This window comes from Solanum stenotomum, unplaced genomic scaffold (genome assembly GCF_019186545.1).
Source record: "Solanum stenotomum isolate F172 unplaced genomic scaffold, ASM1918654v1 scaffold19149, whole genome shotgun sequence".
NCBI lineage: Eukaryota > Viridiplantae > Streptophyta > Magnoliopsida > Solanales > Solanaceae > Solanum > Solanum stenotomum.
In genome coordinates this window covers 883-25,377 of record NW_026025389.1, presented here as the reverse complement: position 1 = coordinate 25,377, position 24,495 = coordinate 883, and the positions used below count along the sequence as shown (strand labels likewise).

At 29.4% G+C, this 24,495-nt stretch overlaps 2 protein-coding genes and 1 pseudogene across 2 annotated transcripts in view; all 3 read left to right on the top strand.

Annotated features, from left to right (window-relative positions):
- LOC125850783 (purine permease 1-like) overlaps positions 1-4,790 on the top strand; it is a 39,464-nt gene extending 34,674 nt beyond the window's left edge. The window contains exon 2 of the mRNA XM_049530621.1: positions 4,494-4,790. Within this exon, the coding sequence (XP_049386578.1) occupies positions 4,494-4,712 (219 nt within the window). The 3' untranslated portion in view covers positions 4,713-4,790. The remainder of the gene's footprint in view (positions 1-4,493) is intronic.
- An 11,842-nt stretch (positions 4,791-16,632) lies between these two features.
- LOC125850782 (purine permease 3-like) lies at positions 16,633-19,120 on the top strand (annotated as a pseudogene).
- A 3,995-nt stretch (positions 19,121-23,115) lies between these two features.
- Positions 23,116-23,867, top strand: LOC125850780 (purine permease 1-like; the record flags this gene model as incomplete). Its single annotated transcript, XM_049530619.1, has 1 exon — positions 23,116-23,867. A coding segment is annotated over exon 1 (610 nt), but the record flags the coding sequence as incomplete, so codon positions are not given.
- Between the last annotated feature and the right edge of the window lie 628 nt (positions 23,868-24,495).

Sequence of the window (24,495 nt, the reverse complement as noted above, 5' to 3'; positions counted from 1 at the left end):
ATATGCAGGCCATCACTAGAGAAGCTGAAGAATTTGGATTAGGGCAAAGAAAGTACTATATGATATTAGCACTATCAGCAATATCTCTACAATCTATGATGATTGGATGTCTTGGAATGATTTACTGCTCCTCAGCACTATTGTTTGGGATAGTAAATGCACTTCTTGTTCCAATACAACAAATATTTGCTGTCATGTTCTTGCCTGAGAGCTTCAATTCTGATAAGTGGATGGCTTTAGCTATGTGCCTTTGGGGTTTTGCTTCTTATTTCTATGGAGAATATAAAGATAGCATGACCAACAACGTTACAAAAAACAAACATGCTACCCTGCCAGACCAAGTTTGAGTAACATTAATGTTATAATTTTAGTCAGTAATGTACGCAGAATTTTATATAAGTAATTTATTAGTATTATCTTTGTCAATATATAAGTAATTTATTAGTATTATCTTTGTCAATATGGGAGTTTGGGTTGTGGGGTACTTCTTTTACAACGTTTATTTTATTTTTATCATAAATTGATGTTTATTTTGCATTATTTTTTAAGCAATGTCAGTATGTTGAGTATGTATATATAGTGATGGAGCCAGAATTTTAAAAAAATAATTCAAATCATATGCCAAGGAAATTTAAATCTTGTCTTTTGATTTCTTAATAAGCAAGGTCCCTAAGATAGAATATTCAAGTTCATTCAACAAAAAGAATAGGAAAAAGGGAAGATATATGGACCAATTAAATATTGTATAAATAGTATGTACCGATATAGATACATCTCAAATACATAGTTATACATTATATATACATAATTATATACTATTTATACAATATTAATATATTAGTCATACGACCATTTTAGTAAAAAATATTGCCATATAAAATGGGAAGGAGGGAGTAATAAATAATAGGGGTAATATTACTCTATTATCCTTCGAATATATCAAATTCAATATTTTGAGAAATGTATTAGATATTGAATAGTATTTAATAGCTAGGATAAATAGACACTAAAGAATAAATTATCTCTTGATTTCCCAAACTGAACAAGTATTGTTTGACAACTATTTTTAGTATAGCAGACAAGAAAAAATGGACGGAGAGAGTAACTGATAATTGAAGCTGAGTGCTCGTTTGTGGGATCCTTTTTCCACGAAAGGTAATGACATGAATATATGCCTAATTCACATTAAAAAAATAATTAGAATTTTCAATACTAATATAAAGGAACAAATGAAACCTACTTTTTCTGTCTCATAACCTTAGCTAGATTTCATACTTTAAATCTATGATTACTATAAAACTAGGGTGACAAGTAAATGAGTTAGGCCAAACTTGAACAAGTTAAAACGAATTAAATTAGTGAATGAATGATAATTCAACCCGTCTAAAATGTAGGTTTTTTTCTAGCTATACATGAGGTGGCAACAAATATTCAATAATAATGGTCGTATATATATGCAATGTATATGTAATGTATTGATAATGTATATATAGTGTATAGCCGAATTTATGTGATATATAACTATGGGTCAATGTCGATATGCCCCTGATGGATTGACTAGATTTAAACTTTCACATTATTGGTAAAAATTCTATTCTCCATCTTGTAGTCCCTTTCCCTATTTTTTCTACCCGCAGTAAATAAATATAAAAGAGACTACATGGGCTGATTCTTGAAAATGATATTAGAAAACTAGAAGTACTTATGTGGAATAAACATAGATGAATGAGGCATGCCACTATCAAATTGAAGGAGTAGTTAAGCTTAAAATCGCAATTAAGGAAACATCACCTTTTTCATATGGTTGAAAATGATCCCACATAGTAATAGTGTAAAAGAAATTTAAAAATAAATAAATTAAAATATAAGTTTAAAACTAAAGAAAACAAGACAATACAAAATATCATAATAATAGCTAGAAGAATTAATGGGTTTTAATTTTGACAACAAAAATAGATTCAACTTTAAACACATTTATCTTTCATTAAATCAAGAATGAATTAATTAGCAATGATTTTGTATATCAATAAATATTGAATTCATAAGTATTGTTTGAATATCTTTTATTAAAGATGCTATATAAGTCACAAAATAGATCATATATGATGTTATATAGTGCCTTATTACTAGGATTTTGATACTCTACTTTTCTTCCTTTAGACAACGTTAGTGGCTTGTGCAACTTGTGCAACAACTAGTCTATCTATTCGACAATAATCATCATCTTTAATTTTTGGACGTTCAAATCTTATTGACATCCAAGTGGATTTAATTTATACTATATTATCAGTGATTGTGGTGAGATGAATAAAATTTCACCATTCTTAAATTAATGATCTCGAGTTCGAGCCTGAAATTTTCTTAATGAAAACATTTTCTCCAAAGAAATTTTCCCTCAATAGCCAAATACACCCATATAAAGTCAAATTACTACTAGCTTAGCTTTCTGATAAGTATGGTATTAGTTAAAACCTCTATTAAGGGTTATTTTGTAATTGTATATGTATCAACTCTTTTATAAATATCTCCTATATGATTAATGAATGTAACGTTGAAGTTCACTTTACATGGTATTAGGGCCACAAAAAAAAAAAACAATGCTTAGAAAAGAAAAGAAAAAACCTAAGTATGCCTGGAACTTCAGCCACCACCAATGCTTCCATTGTGCCTGCTGCTTCAGCGACAATGTTGAGCAGGCAGAGGTCCTGGGATTCAATCTCACTATCACCCATATCAAAAAGAACTTCTATATGCTTGGCCCATGAAAAATAATCAGGCCCGCTACCTAGTGCTACTACTATAATTTCATCAGATGAGAGTCCCTCATTTCTTGCAACTTGCTACCTAGTGCTACTACTATAATTAAATATATACCCCCCACAAATACCTCTCAAACACATCACAAAAAATTATGCACATGGAAATAGAGCAAGAGGGCAACTATGATAAGCCTAAGAAACTCAAGAATTTCATGTCAATTAAAACACTTCTTATTCTCATAAATTGTATCTTCATTTCAGTTGGCCAAATATCAGGTGTATTACTTGTTAGAATTTATTACTTACATGGTGGAAAAAGAAAGTGGTTGCAAGCATTTTTGCTAACAGCAGGATTCCCAATTTTGATTCTATCAATTTCAATTTCTTATGTGAAAAAAAGAAAAAAATTTACCAATAATAATAATAATATTAGACTTTTTGTCACACCTAAATTAGCAATATTTAGTGCTATTTTAGGTATTCTTCTTGGTATTTGTATCTACCTCTACACTTTTGGCATGTCATAACTTCATGTTTCGATTTCCTCTCTCCTCTCTTCAACGTCCCTAGCATTCACTGCAATTTTTGCGTATTTCATGGTGAAACATAAGTTTACAGATTATTCCATGAAAGCGGTGGTGTTGATGATGCTATAGAATCGATAATATTAGGGCTACATATGAATGGATATCGTCCGATAGGTGAATCGAATCGACAATACACATTAGGGTTTGTGATGACACTTGTTGGTGCGGCTCTTCATGGATTTGTAAATGCAGGAGTGGAGTATAGTCATGTTAAAACTGGAGTTGTTGTCACGTTTGATCTTGTTATGCAAATGCAGCCTCTTATATCAATGTTCTCAGCTTTGTTTTGTATCGTCTCAATGATTATCAACAAAGATTTCCAGGTAACCGTCTCAGTCAAAAGTTTAAAACGGTTAGAAAGGACCTACTTTTTTTATTACTTAGTTGTATTCTTATCAATTAGTCATGTACGTACGATATCCATTCTATTTTAGCATTTTACTTAAATAAACTACATTAAAATTATATAGTACAATTTTTATATCATTTAAGTGTAAGTTATTTGCTTTATTTCTGAGGCAACTAGATGGTTATGCTTATTATGGCCTATTATGCGTAGTCATTAATTAGTGATCTAATAAAAGTTAAATTATTTATCTTATATTGGGAATTAATTAGTCGGGCAAAGAAATCATCCTATTATAATAAAAAATTTAATAGTTAAAAGAATTTAAATTCATAAAAGTCGTGTAAACACTATATAAAGTAATGTTATCCTATCATTCCGATTTATATGATTATGGAATGAATTGGGCATGAATTATTTTTTTTAAAAATGAAGATGCCTGAAATTTATGGCATTAAATATGTCATAACACTATATAACGGTCATTTTTGATACAATACATATATACATTCTCAATTTAAAATCACAAGATCGAAAGATTTCTTTTAGTTTTCTTCAACTTCGTGCATAGTTAAACTAAGACGCTTAAGTTAACACGGAAGAAGTACTTTTTCTTTAAGAGTTTAAGAGATATACATTGTCCATGTAAAGAATATGTACACGATATCATCAAATCTTCTTCACGTGTTATAGCAGGTAACCTCTCCTATTTGCATGCAAGATTACAAATCTCCTTACTTATTTAGTGTCTTTTGAATGACCTGACAATGTAAGAAAATCATTTTAAAAAAATATATGCAGGCCATCACTAGAGAAGCTGAAGAATTTGGATTAGGGCAAAGAAAGTACTATATGATATTAGCATTAACAGCAATATCTCTACAAACTATGATTATTGGAAATCTTGGGATGATTTTCTGCTCCTCAGCACTATTGTTTGGGATAGTAAATGCACTTCTTGTTCAGGGCCGACTCAACAAGATCGGGGGCCTAAAGCCAAACCTTAAAGAGAGGCCCTAATATTTCTAGAAGTATTTTGTTTCTTTAATCTCTTTAATAATTTTATTCTTGACTTCACTTGCTAATAAGTTAAATAATTTACTTTGTATATTATGTCCAAGATAATGACTATGAATTTCGTCATGCTTATTCTTCGAATTTGTTCTTGCTTAGATGGATCAAATTTATTACTCATTTCAATTAGGCTTTAAAAATTACTGTGTTACTTTCTTGATAGATCTTTCCATTTGTTCCCCTAAATGCTAAATTATTTTTTCCCTAGAGTGATAACGTCAATAATTCTTGACAATACATTTTCCCATTGCACTTTATCTCTATCAAATTGTTCTTGCACAACTTTATCAATTGTTTTTTAATGCAATCTCATTTATAAATCAATACACGAGCTCATATTTTTAATATCTTCATTCTTTACTTCATGGAATTTGAGCTAACACTAAGATTTCTCTACTCATTACTACCTTCGCTAGCTAGTTTACTGTTACAAATAATAGAAGTTGTGTTAAATAATTTACAACAAAAACAAAAAATTTATCCAAATCTTTAGAGTATAATAATCATTTTCTTTCATGCTTTTCTCCGTTTACGAATTTTTGAATATAGTGTGTTGTAGAAAAATGTCGTACGTATTTATCTTGTGGAAAATTTATATCAGTCATTCTAAATGGTCCCTTTGCTAATGTTAGATCTCTCAATTTTGTATCTACATTATTCCATTGACTTTGATCATATATATTTTTAGGGATGTAACTATTCTAATTATTTAGGAGTTATTGATATCGGGAACAATGTCACATTTTCACCAACTTCTTCTAGATTTTCTTCTTGCATATTATTATCATCTAATTCAATTCTATTGGTGACTTGGTCATTTGAACAACATCCTCCAACATTTTTTGATTCAATTTTTTTTTTATTTGTTAAAAATCTATCAAGGGCTCTTTTTTAAGATTTATTTAATTCTTCAAGTTTTCTCTCTTTTTGTAAAATTGAAATCAAGTTTTCTAGTTGACATATTAAAATTTAATAAATTTCAATAATAATTAAAACAATCTACATATACTTATGAACTAAGAATATCAACAATAACAAATTTTCAAGAAAAAATATAAAACCTCTTACACATTTTCTTTCAAAAAATTAATATAATTGTTTAATAATATGTATAAGTACTTTTAAAAAAAATAAAATTGGGGCCCCAAAAAATATGGGCCCCAAGCGATTGCTTTAGTGGCCTAGTGGTTAAGACGGTCCTGTTCTTGTTCCAATACAACAAATATTTGTTGTTATGTTCTTGTCTGAAAGATTCAATTCTGATAAGTGGATGGCTTTAGCTATGTGTCTTTGGGGTTTTGCTTCTTATTTCTATGGAGAATATAAAGACAGCATGACCAACAAGGTTACAAAAAACAAACATGCTACCCTGCCAGACCAAGTTTGAGTAACAATAATGTTACTTCCTTCTTGTGTATTCAGTGACGTATGCAGAATTTTATGTTAAGTAATATATTAGTATTACAACTCTATCAGTCTAAGAGTTTGGGTTGTTGGGTTCTTTTAAGACGTTTATTTTCTATCACAAAATTGATGTCTATTTTGCATTACTTTTTAAGAGATGTCGTCGGTTGAATATGTATTTATAGTCGCGGAGCCAGGAATTCAAAAAATAAAAATAAAAGGATCTTATGTAATGGAAATTCAACAACTTATATGTTACTTTCTCAAGTTCATATTAAGTAAATTGTTGAGACTTTTTTCATAGTTTAAAATAAGTTAATTTTTTGAAGTTTAAGAAAATTGTTAGGACATTTTTCTATATTTACCCTTTATTTATGAGGGTCTTAAATCTACCTTACATTTTCTAAGAGACTGGTTTGGATGATCAAAAGGTAATAGTGGAAAAATTATGTCCTTAAGAATATATTTTCTTAAAGGGTGTGCCTAACCCCCCAACCCCACTCCCCGCCCCACCGCAATACACTTAATATGGATTAGAGGGAATATATGAAGAAAAAAAAAAGGCCTATTTTTATAGTATAAATTCTCAACGAAGGGGTCCAACCCTTTGCCTCCATCCAATATGTGAATATATATATATATATATATATATATATATATAATATTAGGTATTAGAGTTTATGTGATATTTTGAGATGTCTTTTCAAAGGAATATAATACCTATTATATAGGCATGAACTAGGTGTTACGACCCAAAAATGGACGTGATGGTACTCGTCTTATCTCACCAAGACAAGTCAGCCTAACATTCACCCATTACTGTTGACATCCAATTTTGGACCTCCACAATATAAATTAATCATCGAGCTTCCTAAATTCCAAATGGTTTGAAATAATTGGCTTTATAAAATTCAAAATAATTTTCAAGTCATTTTAAGTAGTTTTGTCATTTTTATAAATTTTAAAATAATAAATGTGATATTTTATAGAATTATGTGTCTAATTATTATATTTTATGAATGTTAGAAAATTGTCTCAAAAGGATTTTAGTCTCATTTAAATATTTGGTTATTTAGTTTAAGTTAATTAATAGCTTATATTTCGAGTTAATTAGTTTATAATTAAGTTAATTAATATATAATTGTGTGTCTAATTAGTATATTTTATGAATGTTTGAAAATTGTCGCAAAAGGATTTTAGCTTTATTTTATTTGGTTATTTAGTCGTTTATAATTAAGTTAATTATTTTATTTTATTAAGATTAAGAAGCTCGTTAATTAATTAATATCAATTTGTCTTATTTAATTACTAGCCAAACCTATTTTAACTAAATCAAATTGGCTAAGTTTTTCCTAATCCCCTTTCAATAACCCCTGCCCACCTATTTCCTAATTCAAGAAGCACCCAACATTAACAATACAATACATGTACCAACCGACCCCTTCCAATAAAATAATAACAACAACTGACTCCACCCCTTTTTCCCTTTTGACTTCTAACATACAATGCATACAATACATACAATTCCAAGCAACACTACATACAATACATCAACAGCAACCAGCCGGCCCCACCCCCTTTTTCCCTTCTAATTTCAACAATAGCAGCAGCAGTCCAAAATGTCCACAGCAGCTGTACGTAGCAGCCCTGCTGCCTCGAATTTTCTGGAATTTTGGAGAAATTTTATACCAAACTCAGTTGCTCCCTGTTGGCCTTGAAAAGGAGCAAGAAATTTGAATTTGAAATGAGAAATTTCACCCGATTTCCCCCTAATTTCCATCTATATATTCATCTGTTTTGATCACTAAAAAAAAGATGGGGGGAGAAATAGAGGAAATTGATTAAAAAAAAAAAAACCAGAGAGTTTGAGTCTCCTTTATTAGAATTCAAAGTTATTTTATTTTTCGGAACCCATCGAAGCAGGCTCACAGTGGTGGTAGTTCTTCGTGGTTAAATTCGTTGTCTCAGTTCGCTGCCCTCGAAAAGGTAACACTCTCTTTGATTTCAGTTTCCGTATGAGCTAAAGATGTAGTTCTCTGTTATATTCGATTGCTCAATACTCTTTTTTGTGTAAGGTGTTTAAGCGTCTTTATTGTTAAGAGTTTCTTTTTTTAAAAATAAAATAAAATGAAATTGTTTGGAACGACTGACAGTTGATTTGAAGACTATTGTTGCCGATTTTAGTTATGTCACCTATTTGTTTTGCATTCAAACTTGCCCTGTTTGCTATGAAGATTTCAAAGGTGAGAATGAGGTGATAACAACTAGTTGTTTGCATGAGTTTCATATTCACTGTATGATAAAATGGCTATCAACGAATAACACATGTCCAACTTGTAGAGCTAATTATCCTTTGCATTATTCACCCATATCCCAATTGCCGTAAGCGTCCTCATCACAACATATTGGAGAAGCCTTATCGTAAATATCAACATCGGAGTCTAGCGTCTAAATTTTATTTATTTATTTTTTTTAAAAAAAGTGTAGTGAAATCTCTGATGTGGCAATAATTCTGTATCCTTTAAAACAATTTTTGGTATTATATTGTGAGGAAGGAACTTTACATGTGCTAGTTAACGTGTTGGAGGATGTGATTGATATTTTATGTCTTTTTCTTGTATACTGATTGTGCATTATTTGCTCTTTTGGTATCATCAAGTATCAATTTAAGTTGATTTGTTTTGCTTTTATATTGTTGTTGACATTTATATATAATAAATAATAATGTAAAGTTGCTATTGGTTTCTTCTCGTACTTGTCCTAATATGGATATGCATTTGTTTTTCTTTGTTTAATATAGAACCTAAGTATATTGTATAATAGTCTTCCTCGTTATTGAATTTTGTTTACATTCAACTTGTGCATTTCTTATGATAGCTCATGTCCCTCAATTGGGCATTAGGTTCTTCACTTTTTTTTTAGTCGTATTCAAATGTTGTCATGCTGATTGTCTACTTTGGATTATCATTTTTTTTAACTCATGAAGTTGTTGTATTTGCCCACTTCCTTATTAGTTCATGGTTGATAATGTGTATATAGTTTATGTTTATTAAGTATATAAGTCAATACTACGTGTATGCCTTATTAATTGTCAATTGTTTTCTTATCATATACTAATTTGTATTCATTTCTTTTCTTTGTCGTAAAACGCCATGAGAGTCTTTTGGACTCGAAATCTCCTTATTTGCATGACAAGGGGCCATGGGGGTTCTAAACTCTCCCTTTGAGTCGATTCTTTGGTCAATCAAACCGGAATGCAAGCCGATACAGGTCTTGAGAAGCTGACTTATAGGTTAAGGAAGCTGCTACAGGTCCCGGAATGCAGAAAAAAGGGTTGTATACATCAATATACACCGATATACAGCTGATGTATACCAAAAACGGGATTGAGTAAAATCCCCAAAATTTGCAGCAAAATTGGCCCAAAAGGAGCCCAATTTCCTAATATCTTTTACTCTTTTAATTGATTTGCTTATGTTTGACTAATTTTATTTAATTCTAACTATAATTTATTTTAATTAACTTAATTAGATCCCCCAAAAGATGAGTTATTTCTTAGTATTGGTTTGTTTTAAATATTCTTTTGTGTTGTGGTCATTTATTTTACTAATCAAATACCAATCAATTTTATATCTTTAATTAAGTTAAATCATTGTTCTTAAAAAGATTTGTTATTTAACACTTTTCACTCAAATCACGTTCTAACTCATTTTAAAATGTTTTTATGTTTAAGTGTTTTTTTTTTTCTCAAATAAACTCGGAAAATGTAAGTCATTTTTTTTATCAATAATAATAATAATACTTAGTCATTTTCTCAAAAGGTTTAGTCATTTAATAAGAAATGATTTTCATGCTTTAATGTATTAAATAGGTTTAGTTATTTTAAAATGAATTAAATAAATTATAATTAACCTAGTTTTATTAATATTCTAATCACTTATCTTTCAAGTCAAATATTTCATTTTGGATCCCTTTTCTCTAAAATAAAAATAAAATAAATGTGTCACTTATTTAACTTTTTTTTAAGTTAACCAAATATTGTAAGTTATTCTTCTTATGTTAAATCACCTTTTTCTAAAAATTAGTCAAAAAATATATTTTAAGTCAAGTCGCAGGTCAACCGCATGTTAGCGGGCACTTCGAATGCTTAAACCCTTCTCGAAGTGTAAATTGAACCCCGAACCCTCTTTGGTATTTTCAAATGATTTTTTTTTCTGTTTAAATCTTTGAAAATTATAAGTTTTCTTAATTTCTTTAAAAATTATAAGTTTTCTTAATTTCTTTAAAAATTAAGTGGCGACTCTTTCTAAGTATTTCTCAAATTGTTTTATACTTAGAACATTTTCAAAAAGTGATTTTTCTAGAAATAGGAAAATTACAGCACAACAATTACAATAGAAATGCGGAAATTTCATAATTAACTCAAAAATACCCTCCAAAATCTGGTTGTCATGTGTACAAGCTTCTAAAGCATTACAATAGATTTGAAAGAAAACGTAAGTCTCAAATGATGTTGTCTCTAAAATAGAACAATATTATAAATAGGAGTAAGAAGGTCTGCTGAGATGACAAACAACTATCTCACAAATCTCCAAGAACCCTCGAAAAATAAGAGAATGGAAAGTATCACAAAATCCAGGCTCGTAACCTACAAAAAATTGTAGAAGCAAGGGGTGAGTACCAAACACACGGTACTCAACAATTACACCTCTAAACACAAGCTAAGGGAATAGAATACGTATACTCCTTACACTCTAACCGAACCTCCATAACTACAACCTGCATAAACCAGCCCAACCTAACAGTTCACAATTTACATAGCACCCAGCTCGACATCAATCACTTTAACAATTTACATATCCTTAATAACAAACTCAATATTCATCAATCACAACTTTCACAAAAGGCACTCACAAATATCAGCAACACTCAAGATCAAGTTCATCAATTAGAGATAATCAAATATCAAGTATTTTCCAATCACCAATAAAACACATAATCATCAAGAATGAATGATGTCATGGGATGCAATGCAATATGACACCATGAAATGATATGCCTCAGAATACCAAACACTCTCTCAACCGTATATACATGATACTCCTCGGAAATACATCGAGAGTTCATATCATGCCTCGAGCCTACACCCTAGACGTGGCCGGCACTCGAAGACCATTGCTGGCCCCAAGCGAACTATTAATGATATGAATATTCGTATTATTCATCAAAATATCTATCTTTTAGAGTTTGTTTCATTATAATCAACTTTTATCCGATAATATGTAGAACTCATGAAAAGTAACAAATAGATAAATAAATACTATTAATAATATGAGTATATTATGCGTCCGAAAATCTATCTTTTAATGTTTGTTCTATTATAATTAACTTTTATCTAATACGTAAAATTCATGAAAAGTGACAAATAGATAAATAAATACTATTTATAAAGTATGAATTTTCATTTTATCCGAATATCTATCTTTTAATGTTTGTTCTATTATAATTAATATTTATCTAACACGTATTTAACTTATCAGATTGAATGTTTATTTACCTTTTTAAACCCATTTTGTCAGCCTTATCTTATTAACTTTGATTTCTCTAAAAAGAACAAAATAAAGAGAGAGATAAGAACGTAATGTTATGTCGATATACAGATTGTTATTGGCTTTCATGTGCTTTAATAATTGGAAAAAATTACGTAATTACATGATTTTAGATATCATAATTTTTGAAAATTTCTACCATTTGAATTAATTATAAAAATTCTATTTTTCCTTCTCTCTTTTAATATTCGGATACAATACTCTGCCTCTATATACATTATAACTTTGTTTTTGTACGATATATTTCACACAAATATTATTGTCGATACATAACTTCAATCATTTTAAATCTAAATCAATATGAATTTGATTTATAGTTATGTATATGATACATAACTTATATATCGTTTGCTATATATCGAACGAATGAATAATGTATCCACAAGTTTTGAAAATTTTGAGATTATTGTAATTTGAGAAATTTTTGTGATAGAATGTAATTAACACCATTGTTGGGGTTTATGTACTTCATACCTAATAATTTCAAACATGGCTTGGCTTGTTTCAAATTAAAAACAAAACTTTTTGTTTGAATATTCCAAATATGTATGAAGAAGTTGTCACCAAGCTAAGATTGCTAAGTGCACACCAGCGTAAATTATGCATGTTATGTACGTTTGAATATAATTTTTTTTATTTAATCATGACTAAATTAACATATGTTTTTACTTTATTAAATCACTTGATCATGATGAGTTGTATTATCGTCTATATATTGTTTACTTAAATTTAAATAGTTTTCAAATGATGGTTGGTTTTCAATCAACAATCGTACAAGTGGCTATTTGTTAAAATTATCCAAAATGCGTAAAGCCCAGAAACTAAGAGCATTATAACATGAAGCTTACAATCATAGAGGCCCAAATTTAGGATTTTAATGGGCCACAGCCCATATAAATGGTGGATAAGCCCAAATAGTTAAAGAGTGTGGATGAACACAATTTCAAACCAACAAACCTTTTTTCTTCAATGTTTTTACAATTATGATTGCTTTAGGTTGTACTCAAAATTTACCTTTTAACATACTTAATTTCAACATACTCTGTTCAAAATTTTATGAGTTTCACTTATATAAACAAAATTTGTTATTAATAGGCCAACAAAACACACTCTTAATATTGGCACACGAAGACGAAAAAATATTTTCAATAGAATTACTTTCGTCATATCGAGCACTTGTTAGTGACATTGAATATGTGCTCAAATTATAACAAACCGTCATTACAAAACCATAATACTCCATAACCTATCAATGGGTTGTGTCAAAACGGGTTAGGTGATATGTTATATAACAGATCAAACTCAATCCAACCTAATTTTTATCAAACTTAATTATTTTATTTGTTTTCTAAAACTATTTTAGTACATAGTAAAATTATTTTTTTTCTTTTATTACGGCTATATATGACATATCAAATTGAAAAAAAAAAAGTTATTTAAAAATATTTTGACTAAACTTCTCATGAGCCAATTTGGTTTACATATCAACTCAATTTTTAATGGATTGAAATGAATTGAGCTAATGAACGAACGAGTTAATAACCCACCCAAACTTAACGGAACGAGCAGGATGGGTTTCATTTGCCACCCCTACCTATAGGCTAAATATACCGTATCAATACATTACTTAGACATGCGGCCATTTTAAAAAATAAAAGTTTTTTTTTATCACCTGTAAAATATTAGGCAATATTTGAAGGTAATATAGTTTCAAAATAAATACAATATATTTCATACATATAAAAAATCAACACATTTGTTAAATGAAGATTAAATATGCTTATCTAAATATCATAAGAAACAAAACAAGAATTTACTAATAATTATCGTTATATTATATTTAGTGGCAATAGTAACTATGAGTATTTATATAACCAACACTATATATATGCTGTTAAAAGTTTTAGTGATTTTGAATATAAAGATATCAACTCAATTACTACTAAATATTTTTACGATAATAAATATTGCCGTTAAAAAAATAATCTATTACCACTGTATATTTCTTTTGTATTAATTAATAATTGAGTTGAGTGATCCTTTTTCCACTAGAGATAATGACATGAATTTATGCCTAATTCACATAAAAATGAAAATTCAATATTAAAATGGACAAATAAAACCTACCCTTTCTCTCTCTGCACCATATGTATACTTTAGAGTTTAAATCTATCAACTATAAAAGTAGGGTGACAAATAAATGAATTGAGTCAAATTTGAATGGGTTAAAATGAATTAAATTAGATTATTGAATGAATTATAATTTAACTTATTTTGTAATTGTGCAGTCACAAAAATATTTCAATGCAAATGATCATATATATATAATGTATCGATGTTGTATAAATAGTTATGTAATATATTGATATTGTACAAATAATGTATTACTTAGTATATATGACTTTTTTCATCATTTATTTATAATCAGAATTACATCATTTATTATAATCAGAATCAAGTAAACATCACTTTTTTCATATGCTTGAAAATGATCCATACTAGTGTGAATTTTCTTTTTATACGGCACCTTAGTGCTTGTCCACTTTTTCACGATTGACAAAAATAAAAAAAAAACTTCCAAATATAGTTTTAAAAAGGGAATAAAATAGGGTAATCCAATTAAATATCATAAGTCATAATAATAACAATTATAAGCATCATTGGCTTCATTTTTAATTTTGACATAAAGTAAATTTAACTTTAAACGCTTTTAGCTTTCATTAAATTCAAGAATCAATTAATTAACAATGCTTTTTTGCTTATCAATTTTGTATTCATAAGTATAGTTTGAAATACCTTTACTCCCTCTATTTCTATTTACATGTCGTCGACGTCCTTAATGAAAATAGATGTTTCTTAATATTTGTCATTTAATTAAGTCAATGCATAAATGGCATTATTCTTCCTATTTTACTCTTGAGAGTTATTAGCCTTGAAAATATGCATTTCACCAATATAGAAAAAACTAAGTAAATAATTCATGTATAGTGGTCAAATTAATTAATCAAAATAAATATATTCATGTTCATTGATTGAAAACTTGACTTTAAGATAACACTAAATAAGAATATAATGATAAACTTACCCAAATTTTAAGGAACGTGAAATCTAAATTAATGATAACTAAATTAGAATAGAGAAAGTATTAAAGAGGCAAAGTCACTTGATCATATGATGTTAAATTGCCTTATTACTAGGATACTCTACTTTTCTTCCTTTACAATGTTAATGGTATTTGCAATAAATTTTAAAGCGAAAGAAAATAAATTACAATCACAAATAAAATAAGAAGAAACATAATTTATTGATTAAAATATGCGAGTACAGTTCTGTTCCTCCTTTATTCTTTTCTCATAAGATATTTATCCATGATTCGAGAGTCGTTAGTGGCATATTTCTCGAACTAGGATTATTTGAATTTGATCTCCTTATAAATATTCCATGAATTTGCAGAATATTCGAGATGCCTCTTAAAGGGAATATAGTACGCTTTATATAGACATGAACTAGGGTTTAGAGTTGAGTAGCCTCCAAAAATCCTAATTGAAATTGAATACATCTTGTAGAATCCCAACTTGAATTGAACGTCTTGTAGAGTCTCACAAACTTTTAATGTCTGGCTTGTGCAATAATTAGTCCCTATAATCTAAAATAATCATCATCTTGTTGGACTTCCAAATCTTATTGACATCCTCGTGGATTTAACTTATAGATAAATAGAATGTCATTACTTTTACTTAATAGTCAAGTTCCAGTTAGCAAAATTTAATATGCATACAAGCATTTTTATTTTATGTTATTAATAGCAAGCGTTTTCCCCTAGTTTAATAGATCTTTTATCCGGTGATAATCAAAATTAATTGGGCGCAACTGAATATAAAGAAGAAAAAAACTTAATACATATACAGACATACTTATCGCATAAAGAATTATATTATTATAATTATTAATGTACCTTTTTATGAGAAATAATCACTTATGTAATTTGATAAGTATATGTCTGTTAGTTTAAGTAAGTAATACATATAAAGTTTGTTGTGGAAATATTGTGGATTAACTAGGACACAATTACAAATAAATAAAATAGAGAAAAGAAAAATAATACAAGAATTTAAGGAGGATTCGGCTAGCCCTAACTTCCTTGTTTAAATCATTTTCTTCGAATAATTTTCCCTCAAAAAGTCAAATGCACCCTATATAAAGTCAAATTAATACTCATGAGGAAGAGAATGAACGTCAGTCTCTTGAGCGACCGATCAAGAAATGCAAAGATGTGTGAGGGATAGAAATAAATAGTGATGGGATAAAGTTTTTGTATCTTATTTGGTTGCAATGTTTGTGATAGCTTATCCCACCATTTATATCAAAGTGATGGAATAAGTTATCTCATATACATGGTGGGATAAGTTATCTCAGGATAGCTAACTGCAGGATAACTTGTTCCCAACCAAACGACCATGGTTAGTGATGAGGGCATAGGACAGAGAAAGTTCCTTTTAAAAAAAATGGTTTATTTTGACTTGACACAAAATTTAAGAAAATAAAGAATAAAATTTCAATTTTGTGGTCCTAAATTAAAATTATGTCAAAACCCTTCAATCTTGTGATCTTAAACATGTCACATGGAAAACTGAAATTAAAATGTTGCTGAAAAAAGGAAAGTAAATCATTCTTTTTTAAACAGACTAAAAAAAATATGTTTTTCTTTTTTAAACAGATGGAGTAGTAGCTTTCCTCTTTGGCTTATATGTATCACATTCAATAACTTCATCAAATGAGAGTCTCATTTCTTGCAACTAGCTCTACCTAGTGCTACTGCTATAATTAAATACATACCCCCCACAAATACCTATCACATCACAAGAAAAATATTGACATGGAAATAGAGCAAGAGGGCAACTATGATAAGCCTAAGAAACTCAAGAATTTCATGTCAATTAAGTCACTTCTTATCCTCATATATTCTATCTTCTTTTCAATTGGCCAAATATCAGGTGCAATGCTTGTAAGAATTTACTTCTTACATGGTGGAAAAAGAAAATGGTTGCAATCTTTTTTGCTAACAGCAGGATTCCCAATCTTGATTTTACCAATTTCAATTTCTTATATAAAAAAAAGAAAAAAATTTACTAGTAATAATAATAATAGTAGAGTTTTTGTCACACCTAAATTAGCAATATTTAGTGCTATTTTAGGCATACTTCTTGGTATTTGTAGCTACCTCTACAACTTTGGCATGTCTTGTCTCCCCATTTCGATTTCTTCTCTCCTTGGTTCAACGTCGCTAGCATTCACCGCGATTTTCGCGTATTTCATGGTGAAACACAAGTTCACAGATTATTCCGTGAACGTGGTGGTGTTGATGATATTAGGGTTACACATGAATAGAGATCGTCCGATAGGTGAATCGAATCGACGATACATGTTAGGGTTTGTGATGACACTTGTTGGTGCGGCACTTCATGGATTTATAAATGCAGGAGTTCATGAGTATAGTCATGTTAAAACTGGAGTTGTTGTCACGTTTGATCTTGTCATGCAAATGCAATTTCTTATATCAATGTTCTCAGCTTTGTTTTGTATCGTCGCAATGATTATCAACAAAGATTTTCAGGTAATCGTCTCTTTTTAAAGTTTAAGCAGTTAGAAAAAAATTACCTTTAGGCATGTAGATAGTCATAGTAACGTACGATATCCATTTTATTTTAGCATTTTACGTATATAAACTAGTAAATTAGAAGTATGCATAGACTTTATATTACAAGTGTAATTTAATCTACAATAACATGTTATTTATCTTATATGAGAAATTAAATAGTCTAGCAAAGGAAACATTATATTACAATTTTTAAAGTAGTTAAAAGAATTTAAATTCATAAAAGTCGTGAAAACACTATATAAAGTAATATAATTGCTTCGTTCTGCTTTATGTTATAGTTTGAATCGACCATGATGACGGAACTTACCAAAGAAATGAAGATTTCTAAAAGGAAAAAAGAAGAAAGAAAGAATTAGAGTTAACAATGACATGAACTTTCTTTCTCTTTATAAGAGTGATCACTTAAAAAAAACTTCTTCTTTTTTTTGTGTGGAAAGAAAAAAAAGCTTCCTTTTCAAAAGATAACTAAGCAGTGTCAATGACATGAACTTTTTTTATTTACAGAGTGAAAAAGAAATTTTAAGTAATTATTTTCAAAGATAATTAAGGGGATATGTTCAAGCATGAGCAATTTATCTTTCGTTTTAGTCCGTTTATACTAAATATCTTCTTCTCTATATTTAGTAATTCTTTAATTAATTCCAATATTTTACATGACTTTTTTTAAAATTATAAGATTCAAAGGAAATTTTTGATATATTACATATATGCATGCATCTCCAATTTAAGACCACAAAATTAAAAGATCTCTTTTTAGTTTTCTAAAACTTCATGCATAGTCAAATTATAACGCTTAAATTAACATCGAGAAAGTACTTTTTCTTTAAGAATTTAAGATATATACGTCATCCATATAAATCATATGCACACAACACATCAGATCCTCTTCACATGTTATAGCAAGTAACCTGCTGTTTTATTTGCATGCAAGATTACAAATCTCATATCTTAAGGATGTCTGCCGAGCTATAAATATTCTTTGAATAACCTGACAGAGTAAGGAAATCTTTTTAACAATATGTAGGCCATCACTAGAGAAGCTGAAGAATTTGGATTAGGGCAAAAACAGTACTATATGATATTAGCATTAACAGCAATATCTCTACAAACTATGATGATTGGATGTCTTGGAATGATTTTCTGCTCCTCAGCACTATTGCATGTTTGGGATAGTAAATGCCCTTCTTATTCCAATACAACAAATATGTGCTGTCATTTTCTTGCCTGAAAGCTTCAATTCTGATAAGTGGATGGCTTTAGCTATGTGTCTTTGGGGTTTTGCTTCTTATTTCTATGGAGAATATAAAGATAGCATGACCAACAAGGTTATAAAAAACAAACATGCTACCCTGCCAGACCAAGTTTGAATAACATTAATGTTACTTTTTCTGTANTTCTTGCCTGAAAGCTTCAATTCTGATAAGTGGATGGCTTTAGCTATGTGTCTTTGGGGTTTTGCTTCTTATTTCTATGGAGAATATAAAGATAGCATGACCAACAAGGTTATAAAAAATAAACATGCTACCCTGCCAGACCAAGTTTGAATAACATTAATGTTACTTTTTCTGTATGTATTCAGTGGTGTACGCAGAATTTTATGTAGGTAATTTATTAGTATTACAACTCTGTCAGTATGAGAGTTTGGGCCGTCTTGGATCGTGGAGTTCTTTTAAGACGTTTATTTTTCGATTGTAAATTGATGCATGCTTATTTTGATTACTTTTTGAGCGATGTTAGCATGTTGAGTATGTATAGTGGCTGAGCCAAAAATTTTGAAACAAATTGTATGTCATGCTCCATTTTATTTTTATCTTGCAATACAGTGTAGACATCCTTTTTCTGGCTTTGTGTAGCGACCGATTGTTAATGCCTGGTATTTGAATATTTGTTTGAGGCATTTTTTGTACTTTTTTATTCTGGAAAAGCAGAGACATTTTATGTTTTTGAACAAATAACCATCTTTCGATTAATATAGCCTCCTCCGTCCCTCGAGACTAACAACGAATAGTACAGGAATTAGAAATATTCATATGTTGTCCATCAACTACGCGTTTCGGTCTTATCTTAGGCCAAGTAACTAATTGAAAAAGAAATCTTTATTGGTCTACCTCCTATATATATATATATATGAAGAGAATGAATCTTTTTTCTTGAATGATCAGAAAAAATGGGTCCATTTATCCTGTGGGAATGATTTTGTCTGAGTTTATTTATTGCATGAAACAACTCGCAATATGGGTCTAGCTATAGAAATTCTCTTTCGTTACATAATTTCTTCTTCATATAGATATATATAGAATCTATGAAGTACATTTTGTGCTATAACCCTTCCTATCTGATAGAAATGGATCTCATGATCCTGAGCCGATCTTACATGGGGTTGCAAATTCAAAGTTTGTCTATGAAGAGCGGATCTAATTGTATTAGTGTCTATAATTGATTTCTTTTGTGTATTACTAATCGATAGGACCTCATTCGTCCCATATTAGATGGACATCTTACTAAAAATATTTGTCTCATATTACTTTATCACTNGATCTTACATGGGGTTGCAAATTCAAAGTTTGTCTATGAAGAGCGGATCTAATTGTAGTAGTGTCTATAATTGATTTCTTTTGTGTATTACTAATCGATAGGACCTCATTGGTAAATGTATATTTTATAAATAATTATATATTGTATCAATACTCCCTTCGTCCCATGTTAGATGGACATCTTACTGAAAATATTTGTCTCATATTACTTTATCACTTACTAAATCAAAATAGAATTAATTAATTTTGTTCATTTTACCCCTACAATTAATATGACTTTTGGAAGTTTAAATAAATTTTAAAGATCTAATTTTTTTAAGAGGCTAATTAATATAAACAAAGGACAAAATAGTAAAATTGATCAATATATTATTGATTTCTTAATCACCTTGTTAAATAGAAAGCCTTCATCTAATATGAAACAAATGGAGTATTATATAAATATAATGATAACCAAATATATATGATGTATAATTGATAAATTATGTATTGCTGATGTATATACATCCATCCTGGGGTCAATGTAACTACACTCCTGATGGGTTGGTACTTGAATTTTCACCTTATCGGTAAAAAATTGAATTTTCATCTTGTAATTCAATCCCCTTTCCTATTTTCCCAACCACAATAAATAAATAAAGTAGTAGAAGAAAAAACCATTATCTGGATTACATGGTGAGGCAAATTAAAGGAACAATTAAGCTTAAGAATTACACAGCTTATTTACAATCGCAATCAAGTAAACATCACTTTTTTCATATGCTTTAAAATGGTCGGTTAGGTTTTATATATTATTGGTTTGGTTTTTATCGGTTTTCGATTTTTAAATATGTTAAACCAATAAGATATTTCTTATTGATTTCGGTTTATCGATTTTGATCCTTAACGGTTCGATTTTCGATTTAACCAATAAGAAAATACTTATAAAACATATATATGACTTTTCTAATAAATTTGACGCGACAATACAATAATATAACTTTACAAATTCTCATAAAATAGAAACAATAAAAAAAAACATGAAAAGAACTATACAAGTGTAACACAAAGAGAAATTAAGAGGAATATGGTTCTTACTTTAGGTTTTGACATTTTGTATAATGTGAAGTAATTGTGAACTCAAAGTCACAATGAAGCTGTGTGAATTGAAGGCAAAAGTAGGGGTGTACATGGTCGGGTTGGTTCGGGTTTTTCAAATATCAAACCAAACCATTTGTGTCGGGTTTTTAAATTTATAAACCAAACCAAACCAATAGAAGTCGGGTTTTGTAACCTCGGGTTTTTTTGGATTTTTTCGGGTTTTCGGTTTTTTCGGGTTGTTTCAGGTTTTCCGGTAAAGTATTCATACAAACATATAATTTACTTGTACTTCAAATATTTCTTTAGTCCTACCAAAATACAACTATCTAAGATGTTTCTTAAAAATATAACACAATATGATATGATTCATGACACTACAATATCCAACAAAAATAATAATAATGAGGTCGCGTAAAACAAATATTGCAAATTAACAAGTCATAATGAAAATGTTCATAATTTAAAAGTACTAAATCATGCTAAAATTAAGTTTAATAAGTATTACTTACATGACTAAATATTAAAGGAAATTAAAATTAGATTATGTATTTTAATTGTCTAAACTAATGTAAAACTAAAGAGCAAATATTCAATATTATTGTCATTCTTAGTGTTGAATTAATTTTCTTTTTGCATTAGTATTAATTTGATTTTGATTTAAGCTTTATTATAATTACCAACATCTGTGGACTATAATCTTTATTGGCCTATTCATAGTTCTAAGTTTCAAACTTGAAATTAATATATTAAAAGATAAAAACTATGAAAAAGTATAAGAAATATTTTAAAATTATATCAAAGTAATATTTTTATGCATAAAATAAAATTTTAAAATTATATATATAATGTCGGATTGATTTGGTCTCGGGTTGGTTTTTTTTAGTAAAAACCAAACCAACCCAAATATAGTCGGGTTTTTTTTTTTCAAAACCAAACCAAGTCAAACCAAACCACTAGTCGGGTTTTTTTTCCGGGTTGACTCGGTTTGCGGTTTGGTTCGGTTTTGTACACCCCTAGGCAAAAGGACAAAGAAGTATAACTAATAAGATATTGAGATTGATATTTAATAATTATGTACAAGTAAAAGTAGTAAATTACTAGTCTTAATGGGTTATCGATTTACCCAATACCCCATTATTAAAAACCAATACCAAACTGAGAACCCAATAATTGTTTTTATAAATCCATTATAAAAACCGTTAACCCAATAACAATAAACTAAAAACACTTTTTTTATTCAGTTTATCTATCGATTCGATTTTCCACACCCCACATAATAGTTGTAAATTTCTTTTTCATATGGCACCTTAGTGCTTGTCCACTTTTTCACAATTGACAAAAAAATAATCCAAATATAAGTTTTAAAAAATAGGGCAATCCAAAATATCATAACAATAGCAATAACCATTATTGGCTTTAGTTTTACTTTTGACAAAAGGTTGATTCATCATTAAACACTTTTACCTTTCTTTAATTTCAAGAATCAACTATGCTTTTGTATATCAATATTGAATTCGTAAGTATAGTTTGAATATTTTTTATTAAAGATGCTAAGTCACACAATCATATGATGTTATAGTGTCTTATTAATCTAGGATATACACTCTACTTTTCTTCCTATACAATAATGTTAGTGGCTTGTGCAACTACTAGAATCTCTATTCTACAACAACAACAATAATAATAATAATCCTTTTGGACTTCCAATATTGACATCCTTGTGGATTTAACAATTGTACATATACTATATTATCAACGATGATGGTAAAATGGATAGAATATATTCTATTCTTAACTAAAGGAGCTAAATTTGAGGATCTTATTTCACCTTATTCTTCACTATTCTTAATTAATAATCTCAAATTTGAGTCTAAAATGGAGAAGTTTATGCTAGAGAGCACTTACCTAAGACATCTGATTAAGGATGAAACAGTCCTAACACTGTAACACAACCCATATTGGTCTGTTTAAGTGTTAGTTAAAATGAGTAGTATGAAGTTAAAATTTGATATAGTTATCAGAAAATAGATTTTCATAAAAAAAAAATTATTCTCGTCGTACCAAATACTAGAAAACAATTTCCTTTAAAAACATTTTCCCTCAAAAGACAAATACACCTCAATCTAAAGTCACTTTAACTTATATGTACCACTAATAAATATACACCCACAAATTAATATATCTCTCACACATTCACAAAAAAATATGGACATGGAAATTGAGCAAGAGGGCAACTACAATAAGCCTAAGAAACTCAAGAATTTCATGTCAATTAAGACACTTCTAATTCTCATATATTGTATCTTCCTTTCAGTTGGCCAAATATCAGGTGTATTGCTTGTTAGAATTTATTATTTACATGGTGGAAAAAGAAAATGGTTGCAATCTTCATTGCTAACAGCAGGATTCCCAATCTTGATTTTACCAATTTATATTTCTTATGTAAAAAAAAAGACCAATAACAATAATATTAGATTTTTTGCCACACCTAAATTAGCAATATTTAGTGCTATTTTAGGTATCCTTCTTGGTATTTGTAGCTACCTCTACACTATTGGCGCGTCATATCTTCCCGTTTCGATTTCTTCTCTGCTCTCTTCAACGTCCCTTGCATTTACCGCGATTTTCGCGTATTTCATGGTGAAACATAAGTTCACACATTATTCCGTGAACGCGGTGGTGTTGATGATGTTAGGGTCAATTATATTAGGGTTACACATGAATGGAGATCGTCCGATAGGTGAATCGAATAGACAATACACGTTAGGGTTTGTGATGACAATTATTGGTGCGGCTCTTTGTAATGACCCTACAGGTCATTTTTGGAAATTTTCATAAAATGACTGTTTTACCCCTCCCAATAGTTGCCCCGAGTCCTAATTGTTGTATTTTCGAAGTTGGTTTGGAGGAAAATTGATGAAAAGTTGAGTTTTTGAAAAGTTGAGTTTTTAATTAAGAGTTAAAGTTTGGTTAAAAGTGCTATTTCGAGTCATTTGGAGTTTCGAGACTCGAATCGGATTTTCGTCGATTCCAGTAGTTTTAGAATGTCGAAACGGGTCTATGAAAATTTACGGAGTCGAATTTGGAGTTAAAACGAAGATTTGAGGTCCTAAGTTGCTAAAATTGTGAAATTTTGATCAAGAGTTGACTTTGGTTAACAAACGATGTTCCGGTGCTCGAAATGGAATTTCGAGGGCACCGTTGGATTCAGGGGGTGATTCTAAGTCTAGAATGAGTCTTGGTTGAATTTTTAGAGGCCCCGAGTGCGTTTCGAGTTTTTGAGCCTAAAGTTAGTTTCTTGACGCCTTATCGGATACCCGGTCAAGGAGACCTCGAATTCAAATTCCAACGATTTCATTGAGTCCGAAATGTCATTTTCAAGCTAGAAGCATACATGGTTTGTGTTCGGGAAGTGCCAAATGAGTTTGGGGTGAGCTTTTAAG